Source organism: Lissotriton vulgaris, chromosome 4_1 (assembly GCF_964263255.1).
Source record: "Lissotriton vulgaris chromosome 4_1, aLisVul1.2, whole genome shotgun sequence".
NCBI lineage: Eukaryota > Metazoa > Chordata > Amphibia > Caudata > Salamandridae > Lissotriton > Lissotriton vulgaris.
This window is the reverse complement of record NC_141691.1, coordinates 993,593,351-993,619,880: the sequence shown is the minus strand read 5'-3', so window position 1 is coordinate 993,619,880 and position 26,530 is coordinate 993,593,351. Positions and strand designations below refer to the sequence as shown.

Genomic DNA, 26,530 nt, shown 5'->3' with positions numbered 1-26,530 from the left:
AGTGGCAGGCCTTCCTCCAGAATTTTCACACGAAGCTCCTCACGATCTTCAGGCTTGGACCGGTACCGCTGAAGTCGCCCCACGTTGGGCGCCAACTGAAGAACCGGGTTTTAGAACTCAGCGGCGCCAGGGAAAATGCCTGATGTCTTCAAGTTCCCCTGCCTTGGCAAATAGAGACACGGGACACTTCTCGGTGATGTCAAAGACCAATTTTATTGGCTGCAACCAGGAACAGAGGTCTACGAAGCACAACACGGGTGGTTCGCTAGAGACTGCACAAATTCATAGAGCGGAGCATCGTCTTTTATGCTAAAAATCACATTCCTGGCTAACATCAATTACATACAAACTGACCAATCGGAGGGTGACATTTCAAACATATCGCATGACAACAATCCCACTTTCTGTTGTCCAGCCCACCAGAAATGACCAAGCAAAATCCAACATTCCTGCTCGAACAGGCCGGACGGACCCATCAAAAAGACCTCAACCCAAATCAATAATTAAGCCATAAAGGAAGAAACAGAAGCAGATGAGAAGCAAGATAGAAGGGTGTGTGCATGTACCATAAACTCAGCAATGTCCTGCTCTTTGATCTCTATCTGACCAGCTGCTTAACAAGGAACTGGCTCAACGAGGTCAGCCTCGAGCAAGGGAGTCAGTTCGTTCAGGTCACTCAGAAGTCAGCTAAGGTGTACGTGTCCCAAAGACTCGTTTGGCCATAGTCATCGGCCTATGTGAGGGCAACCACACAAAATGGCTGCCGCACATAAAATGGAGCCCAAGGGTTCAAACGAAATCCATGAATACGTAGTGTTCTCATTGATCGATTATGACGGAAACACTCGTACACACCGCACTCGTCATTTGCGGTCCGCTGACACCAAAATCGTCTATATCCGACGACCTTTATTGAACTGGTTCAGAATCTACGGAACCACAGAACCGCAGAACCACAAAGCTAGCCAGACTGATGAGGGTTGTTAGCCTGAAACCAGTCCCAGGATGCTTGTTTCAGGCTGGACTGTTCCCATGAGGCACAGGGTCAAGACTGATTTGCATATAGCTGTGTCTAGACTAGGGTGGTGAAGTGAGCTAAAGAAGGATGATGGATTGAACCCAGATCTGTGACTGGTGGTGAGTGTCTGAAACGTTTCAGCTCTCCGTTCATCATCTCCCTGTGTTTACTTTTCTAAGTGGCCAGAGGTCTAACCATAAACTGGATGTTTCCTCCTGCATTGAGATGGATTAATCCCTGCGTGACTAGTGCTTGATGACAGAAGAACTGGAGTTACTGCCAGCCAATCAAGCCATCCCCTACAGTTCTATGGGACTGTGGTTTAGATGAGGGTAGGAATCTCTCTTATTTACATTTCCCAAATTGGTTGGTGGGTTATGTGTAGGGCATAACAGCCTAGCGGAAGAGGAAGGAGAGATCAGGCAAAGATTAAGGGTTACTGGTGGCCTACGAAGGAGTTAGTAACGTATTGACTATCAATATTAAAGTTAAAACCAGCGATTTTAGGGCATCCAGTTCCTCCTTCAAGGTTTGAACAAGGGAAATAAGAAATGCTTCTTTAGTATTAGTATTGGTGGGACTCCCAGGCACTGGCAATTCAATGGAATGGTGTTCATGCTTAGTACCTTCAGTAATAACATTTATTCGACCTGCTTGTGAATCGCTCAAGGGGGCAAAACGATTACTACAAGAAAAATCAGCCACATCAACCACATTGATATCAGAATTTAAGATAGCAGAGGGGAAAGAAGGCACAGGCGAAGCAATAATATTTAGTGGGGAAGAAGAACGCAGTGCTATCTGAGCAACTGTGGTCTGTTCCTCACCCTGGCCCTGTCCCCTGGATCTCAAAAACATCCCAGGAACTTAGTTGGAAGAATAGGAGCAGAATTAGAGGGAGGTACGGAGGCATCTGGAGACAGGATCTGTTCACATTCCACCAAAAGATCATCAATCCTGTCAAGTACACAGTTATCTTGGAAGATGTATGACTCTTCTTAGTTTTTTCTGTTTACTGGTTCCCACACTTCCCTCTGTGGCCTTCTTTTTCACCATTGTCAATAAGCAAGGGAGGGGGCAAATGTAAAACAAATATGAAGCAGGAATCCCAGAAACCCGAACAAAGTGTCCGGACATTGTGACCTTGTAGCAGCGTCAAAAGTCGCAGCTTGCCCCCGATGAGGCTGTAACTTGTAACAGAGCTTGGTGAAGACTAAGACACAGGATAAATACGAGGAAAACAAATTGTGTTAAGAAGCACACAACTGTACAGCATAAAGTCTGGAGCATGACACAGCACCCAGCAACAATTTCCACTTACCTCTCCCTGGTCTTGCAGATTGTGTAGAAAAAACTAAGAATTGATGCTGCTGATTCGACATGAAAATGTCGTCTCCTATGCGCTATGCTTTTGTGGTCAAATTTTCTAAGTGGACAAGTTTGTTGAAAGGTCTACCATATCTGAAGTGTTAATTTCTCAGAGAAGTGGTTTGTAAGGAATGATTTCCTTATATAATAGTCACTGATAATGGTGTTCGGCTTACTTCCAGTGAAATACATGAGTCCTATCAGTGGCATTGGGTTAAGAATATTGGAACTGCCTTTTATGATCCTCAATGCAATGGTCGTGTGGTTGAGCGTTGTAATTGCTATCTGAAGGATAGTGTTCCCTTTTGTTTTTTTTTAAAAAAGAAAACACTTGGCCATCAGAGAGAGGTTTTGAGAATACCATATTTCTTATTGCACTGTAATTGGCGTCAACCCATTTTAGTTACTCACAGGAAGACTTCCTGCCTCATAGATGTGATCCTGGTGGTTTAAGAGCAAATTACCTATGAAAACGGGAAATAAGATGGTGGTAGACATTAGCAAAGGTTGAGGTACATCAAACTAATTCTAAACAACATCATTATACCTTACATAGTGTTAAATACCCTGAGGCTTCCACCGGAGATCATCCCATCAGTGTTGGGAAGGAAACCTCAATGTTTTCTAGATTCTCTAAGTTTGTAAACATTAAAAAATGGAGTGGCATCTGTGAGAAGTTGGCCTGATATATAATGTTCACTATTCTAGTGAACACTTTGTATCAGTCCAAACAACCCTTATTGATGATTGGTTGTAAGTCAACCTTATAGACCAGCTATCCTAGTAGCATGGATACGAGCAGTCTAAGGCTAAAGACTCGAGAGGGCGTGTTAAGCCAGCTGTTATACCACACATGTACCCCTTGAACACCCAGTGAAAGGACACCACACAAGTGTTATGAAAATAAACAGTGTATTTATTAAAATCACAACAGCCCTGTACTCTTTGTGAGGACAGGGTACTAAGCACAAAACAAAACTCTTACGAAAATACTTAAGTTAGCACAGTATATACAAATGCCCGAGGGGCACGGAAAACCATATACTCTGAAAGTGGAATGCGAAATTACTAGCAGGTAAGTACAGTACTAAAAGGCTTTGGAATCGCTAGGTCTTGACTACTGAACCTTCTGATTACTAATAGGAGGCCTAGGGGACTCGGGTGCAGAGTGTGCACTCTCACGCGTGATGCGGGACAAAGTCTATGGTAGCTAGATTTCACAGAGTTAGTGTTCTCGGGCGAACCCGACCTGGTAGGAGGAAAACGAAAGTGGATTCTGACCCTTGGATAGTGAGGCTATGCTGGGGCACCGAAATGCCGAAGTTACCTAGCCCAGGGGCTGCAGCTGCATATGTCTCAAAAGACGTCGGGAATCCTCGTAGACGGACCAGGAGCCTGGAAGAAAGATGCTGGCAGGCGACCAGTGAAGAGAGTTCGAAGTGATCCAAGCCTGGATCTTGAAGACAGATGACACCTGAAAGCAGAGGGGACCAAGTTCGTGACTACTAGCCAGTAGTCAGGTGGCACCAGGAGGGCACCGGATGGTAGTCACCTCGACTAGGTGAGTGGGTGATGCTGTGCTCTGCAGATCTCACGGACCAGGAGGCGTTGTCGGCGACCAGGATGGAGGAGCGAGCTGTCCCATGATGGATGAAGCTGTCGGCGTCGCTGGACCCAGGATTGGGCAACAAAGCCTTGGCAAATTCAAGCCCACGCGGTGGACTCAAAATGGCGTCTGGAGTGGACCAGGAGGGTCCGGGGTGCCTCTCTTGAAGAAGGAAGCAAGGGCCAGTCTGGAGCAACCAGACCAGCAGCAGTGATGTCGTCGGGCGTCGTTAAGAAGGCCACAAGCCAGCCGGCTAGTAGCCAGACAACGCGGTGAGCAGCAAAAAGCAGAAGGGCCCCACGCAGATCGTGGAGATGCTGGAGGGCTGATCTTCGGTGCTGGAGCTGCTCAGGGTTGGGGCTTCTCGGACCCCAAAGCACTCACCAGTGGAAGACTCGGTGGGCTTGTTGCAAAGAAGTCGTGCAGTCTTGGCGATCGTCGGTCCCTCGAGGTCTCGTCGCACTCACGGTTCTCAGCTTGGCTGTAGAGGTGAGTAGAGGTCAGAGGTGCCAGGGAAGCCGGGTCTCGTCGAGCTGGGTCGTCGGATTCCGGAGGAAGGACTTGCAGCAGACCGCAGTGTTCTTAGGATGGTGCCCGCTTGATGCAGGGTGACTACTCCTTAGCCACAAGGGAGAATCTTGAAGACGAAATCTTGATGTCCTTTCGCAGAAAGTCCTGTCTTGATTCCAAAGATGATCTAATTTGAACAGGGGGCCCGCTCCCATCTTTATACTAAAAAAGGGGGCTGACCCGGTGACTAGGTCCTGCCTATGGGTGGGACTAGGAGGGGGGTGGTTACACCCCTCTCCCATGCCGGACTTTCCCCAGGCCAGGGGCTGGTGTGCCCCTGGAACTGGTTCTGACCGGCCTATGCGTAGTGAGCACCGGGGTGCCACTCAGCAGTCACCTTCCTGTAAAGCCCTGCCTACCCAGGATACACAAAACCCTGTCTGGGATGGTGCTAGCACCGCCCCGGACAGGAAAACCCTTTGTCCAAGCCTCCCTCGTTGGAAGGACTCCCAGCAGCAGGAGGTCAGACTCGTGTCTGTGGTGGCAGCATCCATTTTGTGGAGCTGAGGCTTCAGTTAACTTTAACCGGGGTTCACAGTTATATACATGTCGTGTCCCTCTAGAAGGGTGGAATGCTAACCCCGTCGCCAGAATTGGCGAGGGGTTAGTATTCCAATTCGTATGACACCTTACTCGACATGTTTTGATAAAGCAATACCAAAGATAGCATTTAACCGCGAGGATTATAATGCACTTAAGAGTATATGGTATGCGATATCATGGAACAGCTATTAGGACTTGGTTCCGCAAGCTGCAGACAGGCTCAGCTCATGCCAGAGCACCATCTCACACGATTCCAAGCACTCTGCCTTCAGGATTGTTAAGGCCTGCCATAGGAGTGACTGATAGGAATCTGTGTGTCCATTTTTAGGGTTAGATATAGGTATACTATATCTACAGCAAAGGGTGATTACACGACTTTGCCCCAGCTGTCATGCAGCCAGTTGTGTCAAATTTAGGAGGTCAGCCAGGGGTGGCATAATACATGCTTCAGCCCCTGGTAGGCCCTGGGTACACCTATGCCCTGAGTTACAGGGTCTGATAAGGTGGCCCAGTACCAATTGGTAAATGCACCTAGGGTACACGTTGTAATTTAGAGAGAGAACAGCCAGGCTGTGGGTCTGATTGGCAGGCCCACAGCCAGAGAAAGTCGTAAACCAGTGAAACAAAAGCAAAAAATCTGGGTGATCATAGGATTGCAGACCCTACTCTCCTACATGACCCCCCCCCCCAAACTTTGGGACAATAAGCTAACCTTGACCAGGTGAGTCTTCTTGTTCTAAGTGGAAATATCTGGAGAGCCCATCGGCATTGCCATGATCAGTACCAGGTCTATGTTCCACTGTAAAGTCCATCCCCTGTAGGGAAATGGACCACCTAAGCAGTTTGGGGTTTTCACCCATCATCTGATTTAGCCACAAGAGGGGCTTATGGTCGGTCTGAATCTTGAAGTGAGTGCCAAACAAGTATGGCCTCAGCTTCTTCAGGGCCCAAACCACAGCAAAGGCCTCCCTCTCAATAGCTGACCAATTCTTCTCTCTGGGGGTCAGCCTTCTGCTTATAAAAGCAATGGGCTGGTCTTGACCATCAAAATTCAGTTGAGATAGAACAGCTCCCACACCCAACTCAGAAGCATCTGTTTGGACAATGAATGGTTTGGAGTAGTCTGGACTCTTGCGGATAGGTGCTGTGCACATGGCCTGCTTTAGGTCATCGAATGCTTTTTGACAGCCTGCTGTCCACTGAACCTTTTTTGGCATTTTCTTACTTGTCAGTTCATTTAATGGAGTCACAATTGATCCATAGTTCCTGACAAACTTTCTGTAGTAACCAGTCAGGCCCAAGAAAGCTCGAACCTGAGTCTGGGTGGTTGGAGGAGCCCAGTCCCTGATTGACTGTATTTTGCTCTCCAGTGGCTGAACCTGGCCTCCACCTACAAGGTGGCCCAGGTATACAACCTGTGTCTGCCCTATCTGGCACTTGGTGGCCTTGATAGTGAGGCCTGCTGCTTGCAGGGCCTCTAACACTTTCCTCAGGTGGACCAGGTGATCCTCCCAGGTGGAGCTAAAGACAGCAATATCATCTAGATATGCTGCACAGAAGTCATCCAGCCCAGTGAGAACATGATTCACCAACCTTTGGAAGGTGGCAGGTGCATTTTTCAGACCAAAGGGCATTACCACAAATTGATAATGCCCACCAGGGGTTGAAAATGCTGTCTTGGGCCTGGCATCCTCAGCTAACCTGATTTGCCAATACCCAGCTGTCAGGTCAAATGTGCTCAAGTAGTTGGCAGAAGCCAATCTATCTATAAGCTCATCTGCCCTTGGTATTGGGTGGGCATCAGTCTTAGTGACTGCATTGAGACCCCTGTAGTCTACGCAGAACCTCATCTCTCTCTTACCATCCTGGGTGTGAGGTTTTGGCACTAGAACTACTGGACTAGCCCAAGGGCTATCTGAGGGTTCAATGACTCCCAACTCCAACATTTTCTGCACTTCAGTTTTGATGCAGTCTCTAACATGATCAGGCTGCCTGTAGATTTTACTCTTAACTGGCAAGCTGTCACCAGTGTCAACCTCATGGGTACACCAATTGGTCTGACTGGGTGTCAGAGAGAACATATGTCTGAAAGACTGAAGAACCTGTTTACAGTCTTTCTGTTGATGTTCAGAGAGGCTGCCACAAAAGACAACACCATCTACTGACCCATCATCAGGATTCTGAGTGAGCAGGTCTGGGAGAGGGTCACTCTCTTCCTCCTGTCCCTCATCAATGGCCATGAGCAAGCTCATGTCCTTCCTGTCGACATATGCTTTGAGCCTGTTGACATGGAGTACCCTGTGGGGACTCCTGGGAGTTCCAAGGTCCACCAGGTAGGTGACCTCTCCCTTTTGCTCAAGAATTGTGTGGGGCCCAGACCATTTGTCTTTGAGTGCTGCTGGGGCCACTGGCTCCAACACCCACACCTTCTGTCCAGGCTGGTAAACAGTCAGGACAGCCTTTTGGTCATGCCAAGCTTTTTGAAGTTCTTGACTGGCCTTAAGGTTTTCAGATGCCTTCTCCATATACTCAGCCATCCTGGAGCGGAGACCAAGTACATAGTCCACTATGTTGGTTGCAGGCTTTCTGAGAGGTCTCTCCCATCCTTCCTTCACCAAACACAGGGGGCCTCTCACAGGATGCCCATACAAAAGTTCAAAAGGGCTGTAGCCAACCCCCTTTTGTGGGACCTCTCTGTAAGCAAACAGAAGGCAGGGAATCAGGACATCCCATCTACGCCTGAGCTTTTCAGGTAGTCCATGAATCATCCCTTTTAGGGTCCTGTTGAACCTTTCAACAAGCCCATTGCATTGTGGATGATAGGGAGTGGTGAACTTGTAGTTGACACCACATTCCTTCCACATAGCAGTTAAGTAGCTTGACATGAAGTTTGCACCTCTGTCAGAGACAACCTCCTTAGGGAAGCCCACTCTGGAGAACACTCCAACTAGGGCCCTTGCCACTACAGGTTCTGTAGTGGTCCTAAGTGGAATAGCTTCAGGATACCTGGTGGCATGATCCACTACCACCAGTATAAACTTGTGCCCTGATGCTGTCTGGGGTTCCATTGGACCAACAATGTCAATCCCCACTCTTTCAAAGGGCACCCCCACCACAGGCATTGGTATAAGGGGGGCCTTTGTGGTGCCACCTGACTTACCACTGGCTTGGCAAGTGACACAGGAGCGACAAAACTCCTTGGTATCCTCATTCATGTGAGGCCAGTGAAAGTGTGAGACAAGCCTGTCCCAAGTCTTTGTCTGGCCTAAGTGACCTGCTAAGGGAATCTCATGGGCCAAGGTGAGAAGGTAACCTCTCTGAGTCAAGGGTACAACCAGCCTCCTGGTCATGCCAGGCTTGGGGTCTCTTGCCTCAGTGTACAGGAGTCCACCATCCCAGTATACCTTGGGGGTACCTGTGGCGTTCCCAGCAGCCTCAGCAGCAGCCTGCTGTCTGAGGGGTTCAAGGGAAGGGCAGTCTAACTGTTCCTTCCCCAGGTCTTCTCTTGAGGGTCCCCCTGAGCCCAGAAATTCAACTTGATCAAGTTCAAATTCTTTAGGCTCAGTTTCCCTCAATTCTCTTAGGTCAGCCTCCTCTGAGACTTGATCCTCAACCTGGGGCAAGGGGGAAGGCACAGCCTTAACCCTACTGCTCTTCTTCTTGGAAGGTGTCTGGTCCATTGTTCCAGGATCCAGCACCTGTTCAGTGGGGCATCTTCTGGCCTGTGCCTAGTCACAGCAAACACATGTGCTGGCAAACCTAACATCTCCATGTGAGTCCTCTGCTCCACTTCTGACCATTGTGATGACTCCAAATCATTGCCCAACAAACAATCTACTGGGAGGTCTGAGCTAACAACAACCTTCTTTTGGCCATTTACCCCTCCCCAGGAGAAAGCAACAATTGTCATACTATGACTGGTAGTGACATTGCTTGCATTGGTCACCAGGAAATCTGTACCTGGCATGATCTGTCCAGGGTCCACAAAGTTAGGTGTCACCATTGTGACACTGGCACAAGTGTCCCTATAGGCCTGAGCCATTATTCCATTTATTAAAGCTGTCTGTCTGTATTTGCCCAAAGTATTGGGACTGACATCAGGGGTTGCATCTGCATCCCCTGTACAGACAAGGACAGCCTGAGTGAGTGTGCCAACTAAGTACCCCTCAGAACCCAAGGTTAACCCAACTAAACCCTTGGGAGGTGCACTACCACTGCTGACTGTACTAGGGGGCACAGGTGCCTTAGGGGCTGCAGTGGCAGGAGTCTGCCCTCCTCCTTTCTTGGTGCACTCACTAAACCAGTGAGCTTTACTTTTGCAGTATTGGCACCATCTTTTGGACTGGCCATCCTTCTTTTTCTGGGGAGCCTGACCCCCACCCTCTTTGGGTTGTTGGGGACCTGTCGAAGACTTCTGGTCATTTTGTTCCCCTTTAGAATCTTTACCCTTCTGGACTGCTTTCTTCTGACCACCTTGATTCTGGCCCTGGTTCTGCTTAACTCTTGTTCTGACCCATCTGTCTGCCTTCTTTCCCAATTCTTGGGGAGAGGTCAGATCTGAGTCAACAAGATGCTGATGCAACAACTGGTTCTGACAATTGTTTAAAATTTGTTCTCTCATCATCAAATTGTACAATCCTGTAAAATCAGTAACCTTACTGCCCAGCAACCAGCCCTCAAAAGCCTTAGTGACACAATCTACAAAGTCAGACCAATCTTGAGACTGAGTTTTCTGGGTATCCCTGAACAGCACCCTGTACTGCTCAGTGGTTAGGCCAAACCCATCAACCAGTGTATTTTTCAAGACTTGGTAATTGTTAGCATCCTCCACTCTAGTAGTGAGGAGCTTATCTCTACCTTTACCTTCAAAGGAGAGCCACAAGATAGCTGCCCACTGACTCTGGGGAACACCTTGCACAGTGCAGGCCCTCTCCAGAGCAGTAATCCATTTGTGGATGTCACCCCCTTGCTTAAAGGGGGGCACTATCTTATTCAAGTGTTTTGTATCAAAACTCCTTTCCCTATTGCTAGGTATAATGCTGCCACCAGTGGGTTTTGACCCACTCAATTCCTGCTCTCTAGCAAAGGCAAGTCTTTCTTTGGCCAGAGCAAGTTCTTCACTGGCAATCCTCAGATTGACTTCCCTTTCCTTGGCTTCATAAACTCTCCTCTGAGGGGAGGTCATCCTCCTCAGAGCAGAGGCCTGAGAGCCATTGGTTTGAATGGATCTGTTAGAGCCTCTTGAGAGAGACCTAACTCGTCCATTCCCAATGTTAAGCTGGCCTGAGAGGGGTCCCAGGGCTCTCCTGGTATCACTCTCATGCCTGCTTAAGTTGTCCCTAGTTAGCTGACTAACTATTTCTGGACCTTTGTCTGCCTCATCCCCAGATGTCTCCTGATCATCATCCTCCTCACCTGAGAGATGGATGAGATCTGGGTCACCCCTGGTTCCTTCTAGGGCTGGCATGTCCCCTTCTGGATGAGAAGAGCTAAGAAGTTTCTCAGCCTTTCTAGCATCATAAGTCTCTAAGAGACCAATCAGAAATGGGATTGTGGGGTTAGACCCCTGTTTTAGCTTCCTGGAGGTACACACTTGTCTCATCTCCTGGAAACTAAGGGCTGCATATCTAGAAGAGGCCTGTGGAGGGTCCTCAACCATCAGAGGGGTCTCAGTAGACTCTCCAAGGTTAGACATGCTTCTAGTGTGGTGTAAGTGATGCACCTACCTACACTATGTGTTTACCTACTGATCCCTTGCTAAGAGTTGCAGCCAAGGTGTGCTAAGCCTTGAGGAGCTGCAACAGCTGGTTCAGTAGAACTCAGAGTATTCTAAGCTAAGTTATATGTACCTAACAGTACTTATGTGATCTTTCAACAAGATATTCTTAGGATACGTGTGGTAGAACAACAGCAAGCTCAAATCCCAACCGCTGCTCACCAATGTGAGAAGTTGGCCTGATATATAATGTTCACTATTCTAGTGAACACTTTGTATCAGTCCAAACAACCCTTATTGATGATTGGTTGTAAGTCAACCTTATAGACCAGCTATCCTAGTAGCATGGATACGAGCAGTCTAAGGCTAAAGACTCGAGAGGGCGTGTTAAGCCAGCTGTTATACCACACATGTACCCCTTGAACACCCAGTGAAAGGACACCACACAAGTGTTATGAAAATAAACAGTGTATTTATTAAAATCACAACAGCCCTGTACTCTTTATGAGGACAGGGTACTAAGCACAAAACAAAACTCTTACGAAAATACTTAAGTTAGCACAGTATATACAAATGCCAGAGGGGCACGGAAAACCATATACTCTGAAAGTGGAATGCGAAATTACTAGCAGGTAAGTACAGTACTAAAAGGCTTTGGAATCGCTAGGTCTTGACTACTGAACCTTCTGATTACTAATAGGAGGCCTAGGGGACTCGGGTGCAGAGTGTGCACTCTCACGCGTGATGCGGGACAAAGTCTATGGTAGCTAGATTTCACAGAGTTAGTGTTCTCGGGCGAACCCGACCTGGTAGGAGGAAAACGAAAGTGGATTCTGACCCTTGGATAGTGAGGCTATGCTGGGGCACCGAAATGCCGAAGTTACCTAGCCCAGGGGCTGCAGCTGCATATGTCTCAAAAGACGTCGGGAATCCTCGTAGACGGACCAGGAGCCTGGAAGAAAGATGCTGGCAGGCGACCAGTGAAGAGAGTTCGAAGTGATCCAAGCCTGGATCTTGAAGACAGATGACACCTGAAAGCAGAGGGGACCAAGTTCGTGACTACTAGCCAGTAGTCAGGTGGCACCAGGAGGGCACCGGATGGTAGTCACCTCGACTAGGTGAGTGGGTGATGCTGTGCTCTGCAGATCTCACGGACCAGGAGGCGTTGTCGGCGACCAGGATGGAGGAGCGAGCTGTCCCATGATGGATGAAGCTGTCGGCGTTGCTGGACCCAGGATTGGGCAACAAAGCCTTGGCAAATTCAAGCCCACGCGGTGGACTCAAAATGGCGTCTGGAGTGGACCAGGAGGGTCCGGGGTGCCTCTCTTGAAGAAGGAAGCAAGGGCCAGTCTGGAGCAACCAGACCAGCAGCAGTGATGTCGTCGGGCGTCGTTAAGAAGGCCACAAGCCAGCCGGCTAGTAGCCAGACAACGCGGTGAGCAGCAAAAAGCAGAAGGGCCCCACGCAGATCGTGGAGATGCTGGAGGGCTGATCTTCGGTGCTGGAGCTGCTCAGGGTTGGGGCTTCTCGGACCCCAAAGCACTCACCAGTGGAAGACTCGGTGGGCTTGTTGCAAAGAAGTCGTGCAGTCTTGGCGATCGTCGGTCCCTCGAGGTCTCGTCGCACTCACGGTTCTCAGCTTGGCTGTAGAGGTGAGTAGAGGTCAGAGGTGCCAGGGAAGCCGGGTCTCGTCGAGCTGGGTCGTCGGATTCCGGAGGAAGGACTTGCAGCAGACCGCAATGTTCTTAGGATGGTGCCCGCTTGATGCAGGGTGACTACTCCTTAGCCACAAGGGAGAATCTTGAAGAAGAAATCTTGATGTCCTTTCGCAGAAAGTCGTGTCTTGATTCCAAAGATGATCTAATTTGAACAGGGGGCCCGCTCCCATCTTTATACTAAAAAAGGGGGCTGACCCGGTGACTAGGTCCTGCCTATGGGTGGGACTAGGAGGGGGGTGGTTACACCCCTCTCCCATGCCGGACTTTCCCCAGGCCAGGGGCTGGTGTGCCCCTGGAACTGGTTCTGACCGGCCTATGCGTAGTGAGCACCGGGGTGCCACTCAGCAGTCACCTTCCTGTAAAGCCCTGCCTACCCAGGATACACAAAACCCTGTCTGGGATCGTGCTAGCACCGCCCCGGACAGGAAACCCTTTGTCCAAGCCTCCCTCGCTGGAAGGACTCCCAGCAGCAGGAGGTCAGACTCGTGTCTGTGGTGGCAGCATCCATTTTGTGGAGCTGAGGCTTCAGTTAACTTTAACCGGGGTTCACAGTTACATACATGTCGTGTCCCTCTAGAAGGGTGGAATGCTAACCCCGTCGCCAGAATTGGCGAGGGGTTAGTATTCCAATTTGTATGACACCTTACTCGACATGTTTTGATAAAGCAATACCAAAGATAGCATTTAACCGCGAGGATTATAATGCACTTAAGAGTATATGGTATGCGATATCATGGAACAGCTATTAGGACTTGGTTCCACAAGCTGCAGACAGGCTCAGCTCATGCCAGAGCACCATCTCACACGATTCCAAGCACTCTGCCTTTAGGATTGTTAAGGCCTGCCATAGGAGTGACTGATAGGAATCTGTGTGTCCATTTTTAGGATTAGATATAGGTATACTATATCTACAGCAAAGGGTGATTACACGACTTTGCCCCAGCTGTCATGCAGCCAGTTGTGTCAAATTTAGGAGGTCAGCCAGGGGTGGCATAATACATGCTTCAGCCCCTGGTAGGCCCTGGGTACACCTATGCCCTGAGTTACAGGGTCCGATAAGGTGGCCCAGTACCAATTGGTAAATGCACCTAGGGTACACGTTGTAATTTAGAGAGAGAACAGCCAGGCTGTGGGTCTGATTGGCAGGCCCACAGCCAGAGAAAGTCGTAAACCAGTGAAACAAAAGCAAAAAATCTGGGTGATCATAGGATTGCAGACCCTACTCTCCTACAGCATCACTCAGGATGCTAAATGCCGGAACATTATGAGTGTTGCTAAGTGCATTTGTGGACTGTTTCTACATGGTACTGAGGTAGACACTGTTTCAGAACCAGAGCACAGCTAATGTGCCAGTCCATTTGTTATCATTGATGAGTTTAAAAACTACTGATGATAGGAAACTGTGTGTGTTTGCATATGAACAGAGAAATGTCCTATCAAGGACTCTCAAACTATTCCTGCTGCTGGTGACCTTTCTGGTGTTCTACCTGTTGAGGCTATTGTAGAGGTATAGTTGTTCTGCCCGTTGGCAGAGATCCGGAAGCCCCCCCAAACACTGTAACACTCTCTGGCCAGGCGTGGCCAGAGGGCATAAATAAACGGGCCGGGTCGCTAGTGGCTTCCGTTCCAGCCCAGTAGCAGACTGTGTGGGTGTGACTTATTTGTGTTCCCTCATGCATATAGCCCCATTAGGTACCCCTGCCTGATCTGACCAGTGCCCTTCTATGGGGCCCGACACTGGCGACGAGGGTGGGATCCCTCATGTGAGTCGAGTAAAGAATTTTGAACCCACGAGCTGATCCGGTGCTGGAAGGAGGAGTCCGTACCAGAGTGCGGCGGTAAGCTGACAGCGCCTACCTGGTCGGAAGGAAGGAGAGACGTCCTGTGGGCCGCTGAAAGCGGCGGAGGAGAAGACAGTGAGCGGCGCTGCGAGAAAGGAAGAGCAGAGTCCAGCCGAAGCGTCCAGAGTGTCTCCCGTCCCGTCAGCAAGGCCCGCATCACGCTGGAGGTGCGCGCGCATGCGCAGGACAAATCTAACACTGCACGGGTGCTAGGAGACCGCGAGACAGCGCAGAGGCTCCGTAGTTCGCAAAAAGGAAGCACGGCGCAGTGGGGAATCGGCAAAATGCGGGGAAAGCACACATGGGCACCGAATGAGCCCAGAAACAGAATAAATCATTGGCAAAACCAGCAGGAACACAGCATTGAAGCCACACAAGGGCAACCAAGCATTGGCAGAGAAAGCTGAAAGCAGGCCCCACCAGTTCAATGAACCGATAGTGGCGAAGACCACAGGGAAGAGAGTGAACATCCGGCCAACAAGCATTGGCAAGCACAACAACAGCAATAGCTGAAGGAGCATAGGAGGCACAAGAAAATAGCAAGGGACAGCTGCTGCACCAGCACACACACCCAATTACTGGCCTGAGTGAACCATGTCGAATCAACAAGCACAAAATGGGCCTCAGCAGCAAGCATCTGCACCAGCTCAACAACAGGCAGCAGTGCCAGCTCAACCACCTCCACCGCCAGCACATTCACAAATTCAGGCGTTACCCCCATTCAGTGAGCTGATTGAGCCATCGACTGCAGCACCAATGTGGGCCGTGTGGATTGGGCGTCTGAATAATTACTTCATCGCCACTCGAGAAACTAATGGGGCAGTTAAAAGATCGTTACTATTGCATTTTGGGGGAGACGAAATTTATAAGCTATTCACTCATCTCCCAAACACAGGTCCCCCACATGACTACGATGCTGCCGTCAGGGCACTCAATGCCCATTTTGATCCCCAGCTCAACCCTCATTATGAGCGTTTCAAATTTCGGCAATCTAACCAAAGAGAAGGGGAGTCGATGGATGCTTTTCATGCCAGGCTCCGAGAACTAGCAAGCACGTGCCCGGAAGATGATCAAACAAAGGAGGTGACGGCACAGCTAATCTAGCAGTGTCGCCGCAAAACTCTGAGAACACTCATACTCCGCAAGCCACGCATCACACTAGAGGAGACCTTAACTCTGGCACGTTCGCATGAGCTGTCTGATGTTCGATCGACAGCGATGGAGGCCGCGCTCAACCAGCCGGGGAACACGCAGGCTAACGTGAAGATGGAAAAAGTTGATGCCATCCGTACACCAACACGGAGTGGCCGAGGAAGGTAGCCTACAAAGACGACGCGACGCACCCCGTGCGGATACTGTGGACGAGCGGAACACAACCAGGACGGCTGCCCCTCAAAGGGGAAGACGTGTTCAAAGTGTGGGATCCCAAACCACTTTGCAAGTGTGTGTAGAGGGGGATTTCGAGGTAAGAGCGCCACTGGAAGAAGATCTGGAGCGGGTGCTGTGAGGCATCTCTCACTTAAGGAACCAATGACGTCATGCGCTGTGAGGACGCCATCTCATAGCCATCAGCGCCTGGATGATTCAGCAATGGAGGAGGACGAAGAGTGCTACTTCATGTCATTTGCGAGCAATCGGAAGAGGAGTCGGAGGCCGCAGCCGAAATGCAACATCGAGATCGATGGCTCTCTGGTAACAGGTTTGATTGATATAGGGGCCACAGTCAATGTAATGGGACTCCAACATACAAGAGGCTACATCCTCGACCGCGACTAACTCCATCCAAAATCCGCATTCTGACCTATGGCAGCCAAGACCCACTTCCACTCCGAGGGAAAATGGTAGTCCACATCAAATCGGAAGACAAAGAAGTCACTACCACGTTTCACGTGGTCGACAGGGAGGCAGACCTACTGGTGGGGAGCAACACCGCTGAAGACCTCCAGCTGATAGCATTCGCAAATGCGGTGAAGATGATCCAGACTGAAGACATGTTGGATTTGTTCCCACAATTATTCAAAGGACTAGGAACCATTAAGAGGCCACCAATAAAGCTCCACATTGACACGCCCGTCCATCCCATAGCGCTGCGGCACAGAAGGATTCCGTTCCATTTAAGGTCACTAGTTGAGCATAAACTGGTAAAGTTGGAACAGCAAGGGGTGATTGAGAAGGTGTCTGGCCCTACTCCGTGGGGTATATTACAAACAACAGGGTTGAACCTGAATAGTCAAAGGGACCTGGGCATTCAATTGTTATAGACAGAGGGGTCCCCAACAGATGTGGAGTAGGTGAAGAACAAGGAAAATTAAGAAATTTTTCAAAAAAATCAAAAGAAAAATCAAACTTATTCTAAAGATGCAGTGTTTTATTCACCATGCATTCAGGTCATCATAGTCGAGTTCTTTTTTTATAACGATCAAATTACACACTTGATTATAAATGGTTCAGGTGCCCATAGAGAGAAGGAAAAGGAAAGGGGAAATGAAGTAAAGTTAACAAAAAGGTTGTGACTCACTTTACATTCAATTAAGACAAAGAACATACATTGAAATTCATGTATAAATTCTGAATGATCCCCATCCAATCAGGGTCATATACAATATACAAAGGTCTAGAAATTTTCAAAAAAGTCAAGCTCCTATGAAGCCGTATAAATCACGCTGGTGGTAGGAGTTGAGAAGAGGTAGATAGCAGTCTACGTTTCGACCCTAGGTGTTGTAGGATAGTTGATCCTTACAGTGCGGGTCTTCTTCAGGACATGTGGGGGTGGGGTGGTGGACAAACCTCCTAGGGTTAAAGAGAAATTAAAAATCAAAGTTACTTGTTACAGGGCTGCGAGTCCCTATCAAAACCGTAGCGGGAAAGTGCCGCCCGGGAACAACGTTAAAAACACTGTGGTTCGCAATTGCCGGTCTTGTCAGCTCACCAGCACGTCGGAAGCCCCAGCTCCCATCATCACGGAGGAGCCAGCACCGTCACCATGGTCGAGGGTCAGCCTCGACTTTGGCAGTTTCCCTGGCGGGAGGATCACTGTTGTCATGGTAGACAGTTACACCAAATACCCCATAGTGGAGGTAGCTCAGTCGACAAGTTTTGCCAACGTGCAGCCGATCTTGAACAAATCTTTTGCGCTGTTTGGGCTACCTCAAGTCATCAAAACGGATAACGGACCTCCATTCCAAGGGGGCGAGTTCAAAGAATTCCTGGAAAAGCTTGGAATCAAACACCGTTGAATCACCCCACAGTGGCCTCAAGCTAATGGGGAGGTCGAGCGGTTCATGCGAACCATCAACAAAATACTGCGCATCGCAATGGCAGACAATAAGGACCCTGAGGACACTCTTCAACATTTCTTGCGAGAATACAGGAGCATCTCACGTTGCACCACGCAACGCTCTCCCTGGTCGCTCATGTTGACCGGTCCTCGACAAGACATGCTGCCCATGGCGGAAACCTGGGTTCCTGAGCCGTATGACCCACAAGCAACACAAGAGAGGAGGCGAAGCAACAATGACAAGGCCAGCCAACAGCGGAAGGCCCTATCCCGGATGTTAGCTCCTGGGGACTCAGTACTGATAAGAACCAGGTGGCCTGGTGGAAAGGTCCGAACCCCCTATGAAGTGGGGCAGTGGGTAGTTAAAACAACCAAAGGCACCGCCGTCACTGCTGAAAGGGATGGTGAACTTGTGACGCGCAACATGTTGTGGTTCAAGCAGGTACCCGCAGTAACTGATGCACCTCACTATATGGGGTCAGATGGAGCAACAGATCCTGATGAAAGCACGGTGGGAGTTAGTCCGTGTGGATCGCCAGTGGCAAGCCCAGCACCGGCAGAGCCTGATAATGAGAGCGAGAGGTCTAGGCGCAACATGGAAGACAGTCAACGGTCGTACAACCTTAGACCGAACCCTCGGCCTAGTCAGATACTGGCAAACTTTATGTGTTGAACAATTTTGATAAAGTGTTAACAAAGGACCCACTTGGGGTGGGATGTAGCGGTATAGTTGTTCTGCCCGTTGGCAGAGATCCGGAAGCACCTCCAAACACTGTAACACTCTCTGGCCAGGCATGGCCAGAGGGCATAAATAAACGGGCCGGGGTCGCTCGTGGCTTCCGGTCCAGCCCAGTAGCAGTCTGTGTGGTTGTGACTTATTTGTGTTCCCTCATGCATGTAGCCCCATTAGGTAGCCCTGCCTGATCTGACCAGTGCCCTTCTACGGGTCCCGACAGCTATGTGAAGCTTTGTTTGAGGATGTGAACACCATCTTGGATAGTCCTGTAAGAGTGATCTATATATTTCCAGTTCTTTCCATTTTACTATGGTATTCGTTTGCTATTCGTGCTGTTTTGAGGAGAGAGATGTTTTGTGGATCTTCTTTTTCCCCTGTCCCTTTCAGTCCCCCAATGCCCATAACTTGGTTCTTTCCATTTTGGAGGATGGTAGTTTATAGGCTCTGTGTGTAACCGTTAAGGTTTTACTATTGTGTTTCGAAGGGGGCAGGACTCTGTTTCCTCTCCTCGTCATATCTCGCAATAAAAGTACATTTTAAGTTACCTTTTTTCCAGATTATTACACACCCACCATGCTAGAAGAGCGGTTCTGTCAGAGGTAGCGCGGACCACATAGCCAATGAACGCTTCGGAATTCTGTGCGGGGCACTAGGATTGGCATAGGTGCCGCCAGTACTCCAATCCTTGGTCACTTTACACATTCCCAGTCCCTCCCACTGCCAGCTGACTCCCTGGATAATTTGCTCTGCTGTGGGCACAGTTATTACGTGACCCAAAAGTGCTGACATTACGGACAAATGACATAACGATAAAAGACAACAGCGGACTGTAGGTTGAATTCGGGGGCAGGAGCGGACAGAGCCGCGCACGCTGTCTGCACTTGTGCCCCTCGCAGTGCAGCTGCAGCGCGCGCAGTGGATGAAGGCTGGGCGCGCGCGGGGATGTGCAGCGCGCGCTGGGCTGCAGGTGCAGTGCGCCTCCAGGCAGGGCGCTGTGCTGGCTGCTGACGGAGGGGAGCCTGCGCTGGGGGTTTTACGGTAAAGTGGAGCCGCGCTTCCCGGAGGAGAGCGCGAGGGCAGCGGGCGCCGCACACATCCCCAGCCCGAGCGCATCAGCACCACCCGGCGACCCCACCCCCGGAGCACCATGCGCCATGGCAGTCCCGAGACCTAACGGGCCTGGGAGCCTCCGGCGCCGCCCGGGACCAGAGCCCCGCGGCCACTGGGGCAGCATGGAGCGCTGAGCCCCGGCGCCCGACACTCGTCTGCCCTCAGCCCCGCAGCAGGCGCGCGTACCCCCGCACCGCAGAGCCAGCCGCCCCCGGGGGACCCCCGCCCCGGCCAGCATGGGACTGTGCTACAGCCTGCGCCCGCGGCTCTTCGGGGACCCCGGCTCCATCTCCACCGCCACCGCCTCCGACTCGGAGCAGCCTCCGCCCGAGCTGAGCTGCCGAGGCGTGGACGAGAGCCGGCAGCAGCGCTCCCCCGGGCTGCCCGTGCAGAACGGAGGGGGCGGCGGCGGACCACCCGAGGGCCGGGACAAGCCCTCGCCGCAGCAGCAGCTCCTCTACAAGTCCGGCGGCCACAAGGACAAGCAGCAGCTCAAGAGCTGGGAGAAGCTGCGGCTGGAGGAGAAGGAGGCCGAGAAGGAGGCCAAGAAAGTCAGCAAGAGCATCGACCGGGTGCTGAAGGAGCAGAAGCGCGAGTACAAGCAGACGCACCGGCTCCTGCTGCTCGGTAGGTACCTGGGCGGGCAGCGCCGAGGCCTGCAGGCCCCGACTGCTGTCATCTGTGCGCAGCCTCATTCTGCATGGCCTCCATTTATACACCTATGTTCGTATGCCGCGCGTTCATGTGACATTGAGTGGTGTCACGTAAACGATACACAATTTCAGTACTGCTTTTCCTCGAGCAGGTACGTTTCTCGTCATCACCTGGAGGACAGGTGCTCTGTGGTGGAGATGTTCTCCGTACCTTCAATTTTCTGCTCTAGGGAGCACAGTACAAAAGCATCACACCCCCTCCATTCCTTGAGATGAAGGTGAATGGTCTAGCTGGAGGCACCATTACTGCCATATCTGACCTCAACTTCGTTAATTTGTGTCGAGTTTTTGAAGTTCGCTCTGCGTGGTGTTACATTGTACCAGTTGTTCGGGTGATGGGGAGAGGGGATTGTAATCAGCAGTGTTGCTCGGTAGGTGGTGTCATGGCTGACTGCCAGCCTTGTGTGTGATAGAGATCTGTTTGTATTAATACCCCAGCCCTGACTGCAACTAGTTCTGTCGGCTGACTCTGCCCGTAAATGTATTGATTAAGAAGGGATGAAGCGCAGAGCTGCGGAGAGACGCAGGGATGCTGCGCCTTGACCACGTTATCACCCCGGTGTTCGGATCTGGTGATTTTTGGAAACGTATACGCGATAGAACCACCCAAGCGCTTCTCTGAGTCATGAAGCACCCACACAGCCACCTGCTAACTTTCCAAAGAGGGTGCACTCAAAAGATGAAGGTGGGGGCGTTACCCAATTGGAAGAAAGCGAATAACTGTGGTTTGCTGGCCCCATTGTTGCCTCTGCTGCCTCTTGTTTTATTAAACATGTTGAACATAACAAGGAGACTGCCGAGCAATCCAACCTAGCTGAGACATTTGGGAGTGTGCTAGGCCTCTGTCTCATTTAGGGTGTATTACTATATATATATTTTTGCATTCTGGAACATCTGTTTTCTGGTATATCTTGTACCAGAATGTAAAAAAAATACATGCGATTGGTTAAGATACTCGCACCTTGAGACCTGTTGTGCGCCTGGCATGTGAAACCTCTCAGTAATCACCTTTACTCTATTTACCATGCAACATTTCACCCCGCCACAAGAATCCGATGGCAGACTAAAGATGAGCCCAAACTAGATTCGGTCTGCGAGTGCTGTGTGTGAAACAGGCAGAGGCTGTGAAGGGCTATCTGTGTACCAGAGACTAGAGCTTTGAACCTGCATGCGTTTATGGGGTTGTCACAGATGTAGTGCTACACATATATATTTCCTTTAACAGTGCCTCGCCTTAAGCACATACAAACCAGCTCTTTAAACGAGGAGGAAAAATGAGTACGCTGGAACACAGTGTGCCAGATGAGTCGCTGGCTGCCTTTGAAATGTCGCCTGCCAGCTTCCTCTTTGCCCCCCCTGGGGAATAGAGAAGTCGCCGTGCCCCCGGGGAGCTCTGACTAATTGATATAAAGTGTGCCGGGGCCCCGCGGCGGCGCCTAATAGCCCCAGAGGTGTGCCAGCACGGCGAGCAGCCGGGTGGCCGTGCCGCGCCGCTCCCCTGCAGTCACCCCCAGAGCCCCGCAGAGCGGACCTGCCCGAAAACCTCCTTTCTCCTTCGTTTGCCTAGCTGACTTCTGTGAACCATGCTTCCTAGAATCGGCTGCCCCAGGAAACGCATCCCCTGCGCGCCCCCTCCCAGCTGTGAAGAGGGATTTTCTCCCGCCTCCCACCCCCGGGGGCGGGTGTTGGGTGTACATCGTGTTCGTTTTTGTTTAGAATAAACGCTCTCCAGGATGCTTTCCCAGCGGTTTGTCGGTGGCACGGGGCCGGGAGCTATTGTTACTCGTGCTCTAAAAATAGCCCATGAGTTTATTATTGTCTACCATTTTTTTAGCAAGGGCTCCAGTGCTCCTAATAGACGGACACTAACAAATAAGAAGTCTGTTCTGTGTGTGCATGATATACATTTGGAAATAGACGATGCTCATCCAGTCTACTTTTTTTCGGGAAAGAAGAATTAGGATTTTGGGTCATGCTTGTTGAATGAAAAAAGTCGAGTCCTAAGTGAGACACTAAGTTGTGCACAATGCGGCCATTAGAACTTGCCAGGAGTGAGACTGTGCTGATGGTGCGAGGTTCGGAGGGTCCAATTCTAAATATTTTGCTATGACTTATTCTTGTACTTTTGCTGAAATACGGTATTAAGCAAACTCAAGGAGATGATGGATGGAGCGCTGAACCTTTTCAGAAACTCACCCCCGAGTCACTATTTGATCTAAGTTGAATCCATAATCGTTCTTTAGCTCACTTCACCACCCCAGTTCAGGAACAGATATATGCAAATCAGTTTGGCCCTGTTCCTCATGGGAACAGTCCAGCCTGAACAGCCAAGCCAGTCCTTCCCTGGACCAGAAAAAAGCATCTGTGGACCTTTTTCGGGCTAACACCCCTCATCACCCAGGTTAGCTTGAATCCAGTGGCAAAGTAAGCAAGGGGCACACGTATGGGCATACCCTGCCGACTAACTCTGGGATTCAGAAATGAGTTAGGAGTACTGCAAGAGTTAGACCCTCATTACGAGCAGCTCAATTAACTGCAGTACGTGCTGTAATCCTTGCTAGTCTACAGATCTCATTCAGGAATTTTGTGATTAAATATCAACAGTTCAAAGCTGCAGATATTTATCAAAGGGAATTAATGTCTTGTACTAGCCCCAGAATCTACAGGTACTTCCCTAAAAACCCTAACTGGGTGGTATTTATCGCCCCGGATCAATTCTGACTCAACAGAGCCTGTCTTTATCGTGTGTGATTAATATTACTCCAATTACCTGGCCGCTCGTTATGAGGGGCCTTGATTACTCCCACTCATGACAAAATTCTTTGTGACCAGACAAAATGGCAACTTTCTTAACCTGTTTGGTCCTCTTGTATTCCTGTGTTTGCACATGGCTCACAAATATATGTAGTGCTATGTCTATCACACCCAGCAATTACTGAGCGCAATAAAGTTCACAGGTTTTGTAATGTTTTGGCAGGTGACACCTGCGGGAATGTAACGGGAGAAAGGCCAGTTATGTACCAGGATATGTAGATTTTTTTGCGGTAAGCACTAAAACCCTTATGGTATTGTAAAAAAAAAGTCAGAACAGCTGATAACATTGAACTCGGCGAATTCGGAACAACTCTGTGTCAGAGGTTATCAGGCATGGGCATTATTGCATCTCACATGAGCCACTTGTAATCATAGTCCACCACTCTGGTCCTTCCTAATGTTTTAGATCGCATTGGTGCATCCGATGTGAGATGTTCTCTCACTGCTGTTATGTGGGTGTGTTTTGTTTGTTTCTATTTCTTTTTGCTTTGCTCTCTGGCACTTCTAGTTTTTCTTTTCCTTTGATCATTCTTGATGCACAGGCATCATCAGAATGCAAAGGAAAATAACGCAAGGGTGAATGTGCTACTCACAGATTAGAACAACTCTAGATTGCTGATGAACAGTGTTTACAACTCGGCCTGTGCACCAGGAGCACATTTAGCCAGGCTTGTGTTTTTATTGAAAACATTTTTTAACCAATAGCGTTCTGGATTCTGAAACATTTAGGGGGTCATTAGGACGACGGGCGTGCTTTGTCCGCCCGCCATCCTGTCGGAATTTGGGACCGCCCGCCATAAGAGCGGAGGTCCCGTGGGGGTATTAGGATGTGCCCGCCACAGTGGCGGGCACATCCTGCATTTTTAGCATTCTGGCGGGCGGTGCTTTCTGCACCGCCCGCCACAATGCTAAAATGTATTTCAGCATTTGCATTAAAGCAGCAGGCACCGCGCGGTGCCTGGCGCTTTGTTAATGCAAATGAAGGGGGTACCACAGGTACCCCCCGTGTGCACCCCCACCTATACTTCAATCTGGGGGCCCACAGGGGGCCCCCAGAGTGAAGACCGCATGCCTTTCCGTGGCGGCATCGCCACCTAACAACAACCATCATAATATGGCTGGCGGTGTCTGATAGACACCTCCACCATATTATTCCTTTTCTTCCCCGGCCGCAAGGCGACCGGGGCGGAAAAGCGGTGGACGGTCTTTCCGTCCGCCGAGGTCCCCCCCGCCATACTAATATGGCAGGGGGAAAACTAGTGTGGATGTCGGGCGGATTGCCTCTGCCAGGCTGGCGGTGGCTACCACTAGCCTGGCGGGGACAATCCGCCCGACATCATAATGGGCCCCTTAGTTTCCTTTTCCATATTTGAAATGGGAACCTACAAGTCCTAACGTGCCAAGCGGCATTGGGAAGAAACATGATTGGCAGAAGGGGCTCAGGCTGATATGTGGCAAGTTAGAACTGCCCGGAGATAAACTTCTCTATTTCCAGAACTTTAACTCGGATGAAAAAGGTGTGTGTGGGGAAGGCTCTAAAGGGGGCATGGCATTAGAAGCATAACTAGATTTGATTTCCAAGAGGTGGGGCCTAGGTAAATAAGGGAGTGGCTTAAAACGTGTGAACTAAAATCCTTACATTTCCATGGGGCACACTCGACCAGTATTTGGTTGCCTTTCTGTGAGCTTTGTGTTAATGCAGCAAGACTTATCATTCGAATAAGAGACACACACCTAAAACAGGCTAGATCTGTTGGCTTTGCCAGTGCTTATTAGCAGTATCAGAAAGAAGAGTAACAACAAACTTTTTGTTGCAAATAATTAGAATTGAAAATGAGACTGTGAATTAAACATTAGTTAGGTCTGCGGAAAGGGTAGTGAGCTTTGGAGTATCTCGGACATTTCAGGTCCTCCTTTCACACCACGTTTTCTGCAGTCTTTCATTCTGTTAGACACTTGCACCTTTTTTTCTCCCCGCACTGTTCTGAAATCCTCTATCTGCATATCATACACTCCATCTCTTTCTTTTGCACCTCCCTGTTTTCACTCTCGCTTGTACATCTGTGCATTTTCTTCACTTTACCATACCTGCTCACTCACTCATCTCTAAACACAGCGTTTGACTTTCGGCCTGTCAATATATTTTGAAAGCTATGTACCTCCTTTACATACTTTCAAATAGAATTATGATTAAAAGTAACAAACATGGCTATTGCACTGCCTGCGCTATGGAGAGGCCAAGGATTGGATGAGCATGTGTTCTAAACACCTTCATGACCCACTAACAGGCACTGTGAGAAACGTGCACTACTTTCAGCCTCAACTCAAGAGGTCTCAATTGTGGCCCTTTATAAATAATCACACAAATGCTTAGAGGCGGCTCGGTTCAATTCAGGTAATATTTTGGAATAATATTTTGGAATAATATGCTGCATAAAAAATAGAGAAACACAACATCCTGAAAAAATAAAACACTCTTAGTCAATGCAAGATTGAGTAAAACATCTGAAAGATAAACAGGAACTACATCCCTGGCACAGCTTATGTTTTTGCAGTTATTGTGCAGTAATTGATCAGTGTTTTTTCCTGTAAAGTAAGCGACATGAATATAGGGCCAGACAGGGACCTCTTTGAAGGTCTGATTTTAATTACTGCCAGGTTTCAGTACTGGAGGGACCCACCCTACTTAAAGGCATGTCTCATTTGAAACACGCTTGTCCATCAGCCAGAAATCTATGCCTTACTCTCTAAGGACCTGCAGGAAATGCAAGTTTGCATCAATGTTTCATGCAGTTTGAAAGCAGGAAATGAGCTGCAGCCTGTGTGTGTGTTTACTAATGGTTTATGAGGGTGAATGTAGCTGCTGCAATCGGTGCCTGCCTGGCACAGACGTTTGCTGATGCAAGAAAGATTGTCAGTGAAGGGGTCTTGAAGTGCTTAGCTTAAGTAGGAGTTGGTTGTCACCCTGTCACGAGACTACTTCCTTAAATTCTGGTGAGCTTGAAATTGATTTCGGTACTTTGATAAGTGCTTGTCATTTTTTTATGGGTATTACGGTGCTGAAAGTGGTTGTTGATTGTAGAAGCGCAAAACATTTTCGTGGCGCGCTTTCAAGGCTTCAGATACCAAGTATAAACCAAAAACAAAGCAATATCGCACTATCTGATGACATCTGAGTGACTTGCTTCTCCGATAAGCTTCTTTTTTTTGGTTGTCTTGTTTTGCCCTGGAGGAAACTCAGCGAACCCAGCAAATGGGGAGGGGATGTGGCGTTAGGGCCAGAGCTGCCAACTTTGGAACTGTGGAACCAGGTTGCAGTCTCAGCCAGAGCTCAACATCCTGTGATTGTGGGGAAAACACTTAATCTGCCCTTCCCTAAAACTTGAATGTGACCGTGTGTAACTGCTTCACGTGTAAAGCGATCTGCTCCTGTATCTTCAGTTAGCGCTATATAAAACTGCAAACACATAAGCCTAAAAGATAAAGTTATTGCTTTGCAT

General features: G+C 49.4%; 1 protein-coding gene across 1 annotated transcript in view; it reads left to right on the top strand.

Annotated features, from left to right (window-relative positions):
• Positions 1–19,196: 19,196 nt before the first annotated feature.
• Positions 19,197–26,530, top strand: part of GNAL (G protein subunit alpha L) — a 928,322-nt gene continuing 920,988 nt past the window's right edge. Inside the window, exon 1 of the mRNA XM_086965254.1 lies at positions 19,197–20,130. Coding sequence (XP_086821380.1) covers positions 19,740–20,130 — 391 coding nt within the window. The 5' untranslated portion in view covers positions 19,197–19,739. The remainder of the gene's footprint in view (positions 20,131–26,530) is intronic.